At 48.0% G+C, this 8586-nt stretch overlaps 1 protein-coding gene across 2 annotated transcripts; it reads right to left on the bottom strand.

Annotated features, from left to right (window-relative positions):
• Positions 1 to 1877: 1877 nt before the first annotated feature.
• MFSD5 (major facilitator superfamily domain containing 5) lies at positions 1878 to 6703 on the bottom strand. Of its 2 annotated transcripts, XM_066584231.1 has the most exons (3): positions 6580 to 6703; positions 2159 to 3512; positions 1878 to 2107 (listed from the first exon to the last, which is right to left on the bottom strand). In XM_066584231.1, exons 2-3 carry the CDS (start codon positions 3488 to 3490, stop codon positions 2081 to 2083), a joined length of 1359 nt encoding a protein of 452 aa, XP_066440328.1. In that variant the 5' UTR covers positions 3491 to 3512; positions 6580 to 6703; the 3' UTR covers positions 1878 to 2080. The 2 variants fall into 2 exon arrangements, with proteins under 2 accessions (XP_066440328.1, XP_066440327.1); XM_066584230.1 differs by having other exon boundaries at positions 1878 to 3512.
• Between the last annotated feature and the right edge of the window lie 1883 nt (positions 6704 to 8586).

Below are 8586 nucleotides of genomic sequence, written 5' to 3'. Positions count from 1 at the left end.
TTTGTTTTCCACGCGTGTTTTCACATGGACAAAGCACGGTTGTGTGCATAGGATTGCATTATAGGAAATCCTGCCGCGGAATTTCTGCCCGTCTGCAGGAGGCCGTAGTCTGAATAAAGCCAAGCAAAATCCATCAACTCATAACTATTTGTTTAGATGTAAAGTACGGCATAAGTTAATGTTTCGCCCAGTGATATACATACACACACACACACACACACACACACACGTTATGGCCAAACATAAGCTGGGGGAGTAATAGAAATACTGCAACTGGGAAATCCTGACACAATGGATACGTATGGGACCTCAAGTTGGCATGAAACCAAAATACTAATATCTTTGTATAGCTTCTAGTTCATTTTACCAAGTTGGGCTCGATATCCGTGCATTCCTTAGTTCTTTGGTTGAACAACATATGTGAGAGGACCTACCAGCCCTCCTCATATGTCCGCTTCTTACTGTCATTTGGGCAGGAAGACTGCCAATAAACTATAATGTCTTGACAAGGCTGTGATAAAACATCTGGGATCCATTTCCCATGTACACTACACACTTTACAAGGTGAAGGAGAAGTAGTCAACGTTGTCCTAGTAATTCCTCATCTGCACGAAAATAAGGTTAGTGTTCCTTTTATAATGGGATCCCACTTTAAAGGGGTTTTCCAGGGAGAATACACTCAGGATAGGTCATCAATAGTTGATCGGCTGGGGTCCGTCGGTCAGGACCCTGACTGATCAGCTGATTATGTGCCCGCTGACAACTCCGTAAATATACAGAAGTCAGAGCCGAAGCACTAGAAGTCTCTGCTTCGACCTCTGTGAAGTAGAAATCAATGGGAGCAGTGTCTGGAGTTACAAGTGCCAGCCACTTCACAAAAGGTAAACGCAGAGACTTCCGCTGCCTCAGCTCCGACCCATGTGTGATTGCAGCAGTCAGCGGGCACACAATCTGAGGCTAGGTCATCAGTAGTATTCTCACTGGAAAACCCCTTTAACGATACAGTACATAAGGTTACATCCTGCCCTTTTGGGGGGGGTGTATGGAGGGAGATGGCGGGGTGATCTCCCTCCATACAATGTGGGCGCCGGCTATTTCTTACAGCCGACAACCGCGCAACAGCTCAGATAACACCAGAATTGTGCTTCTTTAGTCACCCTGTCTCAAAAAAAATTTAATAAGTGATCAAAAAGTTGTATGTACTCCAGAATGGTACCACAGAAACTACAGGCTGTCCCACACAAAATGAGACCTTGTACAACTATGGTGTCCAAAAAAATAAAAGTTATAGCTGTCAGAAGATGGCAGCAGAAAATAAATTAATATATATATTTTTGAAGAAAAAAAAAAGTAGTACAGCAAAAAAACCAAAAACGATATAAATGTGGTATTGTAGTAACCGTACTGAGGCACCCCATAAAGTTATCAGGTCATTTTTGCTGCAGTGTGTACGTCGTAGTGCAGGCAGCAGCTGCTGCAGAACAGCGCTGCTCAGACTGAACATACGTATATGCTTGACTTCTTCGTAGGGACAGGTCTTCCCGCTTCTGGCTGGACCACTTGTTCGGGCACATTCTGAATGCTAGCTTGCTGCTCAATGCCCACAAGGATGCATTATATTATGTAGGGTTGGCAGCTCTATTTACTGAGACTACAGGAGTACAATACAGGGCTTTGCTCTCCTCCCTTCTTAAAAAAAAAAAATGATGAAACATTACTGGCATCTGCATTAAAACAATCCCAATGAGTTTCATGTTCTCACTTGTAACATTCCTATCAATAGTTGGATATCAAAGTGAGTGCGGAGACTTAGTTCCCATGCTGCCAGCATTCACATGGCAGGTAGAACACAGAACAAGAGCCGCCTACACATCATACCTGGTGCTATCAGTGCAGACTTTAATGTATGCTGTAACAAAAGTCTATGATATGGCCGCAGTCACTGTCTGGTACCCATCCTAGGTAATAAACCTGAAATGTGCACCATTACAGCAGGGCTTACAAAAGTGCACCAGTCTGTATAGAAACCTCATCAAGTTAAGATTTTGTGCCCTCGAACAAAGTCTTATTCACAGCAAATTTAAAGTTCGGACCCACTGGGTTCAGCCTCAGAACTTGGCATCCGTAGATCTTAAAGTTCGGACCCACTGGGTTCAGCCTCAGAACTTGGCATCCGTAGATCAGAGTCATTCCTCACCATTGAGAAGAGGCCAACCACACTGAGAAGTGCGAGCAGCATTGTGACGGCGCACAAACTGAACATGTTTCTCGTACCGCTCTGATAGTCACTGTCATGAAGCACAAGGAGACCCAGTCCGGCGATGAGGTTCAGGGGAACTCGGAACCAGTTCATTACCCCCGTTTGTTCCTTTTCTGGGATCAGTCTGCGTCTCAGAAAACTCACTGCTGGAAAGTAGAGTCCGCATGCGAGCTCGATGAGAAGGAAAGCGAGAAAGGACTCCGTTGGGCGTTCCTGTCCGGGTGCTGTAGAGAAAGTTAGCATGAAGAGGGAGAAGAAAACCATGAGTACTGACAGGCAAAGAATGTGCATGGGCTGCAAGTGATATTTCTTTGAAGTAGCAAGTCGGTAAAGTGATGAACCCGTTGCACTTGCTGCCATAAAGCCAGAGAAAGCAATTCCAAGTGGAGTATTATGAGGATCCAGTACAGGAGTCCAAAGGAATATAAAAATGTAAACCACACTCTCAAATAATGCCTGTATGGCACCTAAAAGCAATACCCTGCGGTCCCTCAGAAGACATCGTAGGCCATCGCTACAACTCCGGGTAATGCTGCTGCTCTGTCCCCGGTTCTCGTCCCATTCCCGGATGACTAGGGCTACAGAAAGACCTAGCAGTGGTACGGCTAGCACAGAGGGTGATGCTGGTCCCAATCCTAGCCACTCTGCGCAGGCATTTGCAGTTATTCCTGCAACAATAGCAATGGCACCATTCCAGGTAGCAACTTGAGAGAAGGTATGAGGGAGCCATTCTGCAGGGAAATCATGATGTTCAGCATGTTCATGAGAATACCATGATTCAAAGGAGGAAAACAACAAGGAGCTCGAGAATCCACCCAGAACGCGTCCGGTCAGGAGCACAAAATAGTCCTGAGACAGTTTGCACACGTAACACCCTGCAAGGAGAAGAGAAAAAAGTATACATGATTTCCGTCGACCAAGACGTCCTGTTAGGGGAGCACTCACCAAACCTGACAGCACAGTGGCCCCGAAGCCACAAACGTATATGATGGCAATCTGTCCCTCCAGAAAGTGGTAGTGCTGGTACAGTTTGTACAGGTAGGGACCTTGCAGCCAGTCTGCTGCCAATGCAGGGAAATAGGCCCTGAAAAAGTCATGTTGAAACTGTCGGAACGCTGGGTTGCCTAATGCGTTGCTGGTGGGTGAACTTTTTGAATGGCAAGCCGAGAACTCCAACACTGCCCACAGAGCCAAAAGGCCAACGAGGACCAAATATGCGGTGACCAACATACTGTATCATCGAAATGGCATTCTGTCAAAAGAAAGAAGAAGCATCTTATTAACCGGACTCGTGAAATAAGTTTGCATAAAAATAACGCGACATTACTTACCACTTAAAGTCAATTAAAACCATATTGCATTATGACCAAAAAAGTGATGGACAAGAGTTAAAGGGTTCGAGCAGTTTCAGTTTATTAAAGGGGTCATCCGAGAGTTTAAGAAATTAGACTAGCTGCGGGAAACGTTAGACTAGTTGGCCAATATGCTGATTGGGTGACTGCTGTCAGCACCACAACAAACAGGGGTAAGGAGCGAAAGCAGTCAGCTCTGCCCCCTGTTCAAGGGCCGGCGCCCCAATTGCAGGCACAGCGCTCACCGATTTCAGCCCCAGCCACTACTCAGGCATCAGAGCTAACTGCTTCCACTCCGTACCAGTGTATTGTGGCGCCGACAATGAGCATGTGATCAACTAATCGGTCAGGACCCCAAGCAACGGATCCCTGAAGATAGGGATCAATAGTATTTGCCTGAAAAAAACCCTTTAAATTGCTGTCACTCCAGTACGGATATTGTGATGGTCCCCAATGGCCTTTATTTATTAGGACTCATTCACACAGCCACATGTGAGTTACCCCTAAGAATCTTGGGTGCAGCTTTCATCGAACAGTACAAGGACACCTATGGGTGGTGCTGTCCAATCTGTGGGGCCAGTGGACATTGCATGTACTGTGCTCACACATGATAGGGACCACAAGACATGCTGCACACAGTCTATGGCGCCATGTGAATAGCCATAAAAGCTATAATGGGTCTGAGCACACAGATGGAACCTTCACCCGTATGAATAAGTCCTTATCCTAGACGGATGGCATATACCGGCATTACACAGCCAATCAGCATACTATAGCATAACTGCTAAAGCAAATGACTGGCTGCAGAAGTCACACGCTTGGGTTCGTTTTCGCTTCAGGCAAATACAAACTGATGGGAACCGATGAAGCACGGCCACAGAGCGACAGTACATTTATCAGACGAGTAATATGTTATTTTATTACATTCCCTTCACCAAGTTTCATTTCTTAAACTCTCAGTCAAACTCTTTAACCCCTTGAGTGGCGGGTTTCCTACCACCCTGTCGTGCCCACCAGGGCAGGTTTTTTAAAATGGTCTAATCATTGAATTTCAACTAATTTTGCAGTTGCGTCTCAAGAGCCATAACTTTTTCATTTTTCCATTGACATGGCCATATAAGGGCTTGTTTTTTGCGGGACAAGTTGTGATTTTTTAAACAGGGGGGAGGAAAAAAGAAATGGGGAAAAAAGAAAAAAAGGGGCCATGTCATTAAGGGGCTAAATAATGTATTAACTTCCTTCTCTGGGTCATTACGACGCATGGATACCACATGTGTGATTGTATTTTTGATTTTTTACAAAGTAAAGGGAGCCAAGTGTTTTTATAAATTTTTTTACTTTTTTTTTTGGCCCTTTAGGGGACTTCCACAGGGACCCATCAGGACCCCTGATCACATTCCGGGGGTCCGATGGGGACAGCCCTTTACATGCTGCAGTCACATAGACCGTAGCATGTAAAGGGTTAACACAGCAGAGATCGGAGGTTTTCTTTGATCTCTGCTGTAAGACCTGGTACCTAGCTGTCCTCTGACAGCCAAGCACCAAGCTCTCCCTGCCACAGAGACCATTGGCTTGCTTCTGACAAGCCGATGGTCTCTACGGCAACCTGTAAACAAAGCAGGAGATTGCCGGCATATCGGCAATATCTTCTGCTGGTTTTTCAAAGCCCTTGCACTGCTCTGTGTGGGTCTGTGCAGGCAGAGCACAGTGCCCCCCCCCCCCCGGCCCATCACTTACCTGGGCAGGACGGCGGGACAGCTGGGCGGCTTCTCAGGACAGCTGGGCGGCTCTGCACCTTCCTCTAACAGAGGATGGTACAGAATGGCCGCTCCAGCGTGCTCCCGAGCAGTGACAGCTCGTCTGCGCATGCGCAGAAGAGCTGTAGCGGGGAGCACACTGAAGCGGCTCGTGCAGAGAGGAGAAGACCGGACTGCGCAAGCGCGTCTAAAAAAGCAAGCTGCCAGCGAATTTAGACGGAACCATGGAGACGAGGACGCTAGCAACGGAGCAGGTAAGTGAATAACTTCTGTATGGCTCATATTTAATGCACGATGTATATTACAAAGTGCATTAATATGGCCATACAGAAGTGTATAACCCCACTTGATTTCGCGAGACAACCCCTTTAAGGTTGTGTCCACACGGGGGCCGATCTGCAGCGGATCAGCAGCAAAAAGCCTACCACCATACCCGCACCATTTAGTGCAAATTTTATCACCTATTTATCACCAGGCTCACGCGGGTGGATGATTACCGTGAATTGTGTGCGCTGTACACCCGTGAGATTTTAAAATCTGATCCACGCTGCTGTAAATGCTGCGGAATTTCCCTGCAATGTGTCCGCATGGAAATTCCGCTACAAATCCGCCCCATCTGGACCCCTAAAGGGGCCGTCTGGTTACTTTTTCAAATACAGATGTAGTAAAACAACAAATCCAGCAGTTCTTCCCTGTCCGCGGTGATCCAGCCCCACTGTACTCCTGGTCTCTGATGACAGCAGACGTCAGGTGACCATCACCCGCCAATCCGAGACCGCAACATCCCCACTGCGAACTCCTGGCGTCATGGTGCCCTGGTTATAAGTGCTGATTGACACTGCAGCCTCTGATTGGCAGGTGGCGGTCAGCTGACTACCACTGTCAACAGAAACCAGCTGCAACATTGTATCATCAGACGGGCTGGATTTGTTGGTACATTGTCATCTGCCTTTAAGATGTAACCAGACGGCCCCTTTAAATCAATGAGTTTCAATTTATCACACAAATATACATATAGATCCCCATTGCCAAAATAGGAGTGGGCCAGATATAGGATAAAGATGACAACATGGAAATTAGATGATAGAGATGGGGACTACAAGCCTGAGAGGAATGTACTGAGACAGTCAGTGACCGGGATAGGACATACACCATTATAAAAGAGATTAAATGAACGCGTCTATGGAGCCCTTCATTCAGCGATACAGACCCTCCGCACGCTCACTCCTTCCTCCTCCTGCACTCTCCCTCTCCTCCGTCGGTCACACTCATCGCAGCCGGAACCATCGCTTCTGCTTCCGGGAACATGCGTAGTCGAGAGGCGCGCACCTGGGGATCACGTGACACGGCAGTGTGCGCGCGGGCACGGCAGTAGTCACGTGACTTCTAGCTCTGCGTGCTGAGAGCGAAGGAGGATAAAAAGGCGCGAAATGCGCTCACAGCTGAATTACCTCACTGCCCCTCACGGCTTACTAGCAATATGGCTGTAGCTGTACAGTAATGTCCCTCCAAGTCCTGTGCCACAAATTCTGGCAGCCACATTAGAGCACTTTCCCACAGGCCGATACCCTTTCAGATTCTTGATCAGCGTAATTATCTTTCCGTGTAAATGCACGCGCTGACCGAATGGCAAATGAGAATTCACTTCTCGTTCGTGATTCAGTTTATGCAGCCATATAAACCAAACGATGATCGGTACGTGTAAACAGGCAGGTGCTCGTTAATAAGCAACTGCCTGTTTAATAATAATAATAATAATAATAATAATTAGGGATGAGCGAGTATACTCGCTAAAGCACTACTTGCTCGAGTAATGTGCTTTATCCGAGTATCGCTGTGCTCGTCCCTGAAGATTGGGGGCCGGCGCGGGGCGGGGAGCTGCGGGGGGAGAGCGGGGAGGAACGGAGGGGAGATCTCTCTCCCTCTCTCCCGCCCGCTCTGCCCCGCTCCCCGCCGCAACTCACCTGTCAGCTGCAGCGGCACCCGAATCTTCAGGGACGAGCAGGGAGATACTTGGCTAAAGCACATTACTCGAGCGAGTAGTGCCTTAGTGAGTATACTCGCTCATCCCTAATAATAATCTTTATTTGTATAGCACCAACATATTCCGCAGCGCTTATATAGACAGGGGGAATACAGAAAGACAAAAAATACAAAAATTACTGAACCACGGTTACATAGTAATCAGTTGATGGAAACAATAGGGGTGAGGGTCCTGCTCTAACGAGCTTACATATTACAAATAATGGGGTGATACAGAAGGATAAGGGCTGGAGATGTGCCCGGTATGGCGGAGATGTGCATGGTATGGCGGGATGGAGAGTGAGGGATGCTATACACATAGACAATGGTCAGTCATTTGGCCATGTCACGGCAGAATCGGTGTGACTGCAGGAGCGGTTTATGATGGCTAGCAGGGATTGCAGTCAGTAGGTCAGGGAGCATGTTATCAGGCGGAGTACAGAGGGGTTTGTTTAGAATATGCGGTATGCCTCCCTGAAGAGGTGCGTTTTTAGAGCATGCCTGAAGTTCTGTGAGTTCTGGATTGCCTGGGTATCCTTTGGTAGTGCGTTCCAGAGGACCGGTGCTGCTCTGGAGAAGTCTTGGAGGCGGGAATGAGAAGTTTGAGTTAGAGGAGTGCGCAATCTAGTTTAATTAGCAGAGCGGAGAGCCCAGGCTGGGTGATGGATTGAGATGAGGGAGGCAATATAGGGGGGCGCTGCGCTGTGGAGGGCTTTGTGGATGAAGCTAGTGAGTTCAAATTGAATTCTGTATTTAACAGGCAGCCAGTGCAGTGACCGACACAGGGCAGAGGTGTCCGAGTAGCGGCTGGACAGGAAGATGAGCCTGGCTGCCACATTCAGGATGGATTGGAGAGGGTAGAGTCTGGTGCAGGGGAGGCCGATCAGCAACACGTTGCAATAATCGAGCCGGGAGTGTATGAGGGCAGCAGTAAATGTTTTCAGTGTGTCTACAGTGAGAAAAGAGCATGAATTTGTAGTGGAGGAAGTCTGCGGACGTTTGTGACTTCCTCCACAGCCGTTCAGCACTTCTAGAGCACCGGCGGATGAAGCGTGTTTGAGGCGTGAGCCAGGGTTGCCGCGTTCTACATTGGATGGCTCGGGTCATGGGGGGCGCCGCTTCATCCAGGGCATGTTTGAGAGCGGTGTTGTAGTGAGCGGCAGCCAGGTTGGGGCAGGAGAGGAGAGAGATAGGG

The sequence above is a fragment of the Eleutherodactylus coqui genome, chromosome 1, assembly GCF_035609145.1.
Source record: "Eleutherodactylus coqui strain aEleCoq1 chromosome 1, aEleCoq1.hap1, whole genome shotgun sequence".
Classification (NCBI taxonomy): domain Eukaryota; kingdom Metazoa; phylum Chordata; class Amphibia; order Anura; family Eleutherodactylidae; genus Eleutherodactylus; species Eleutherodactylus coqui.
The sequence above is the reverse complement of the archived record's forward strand: the minus strand, read 5'-3'. Positions and strand labels throughout refer to the sequence as shown.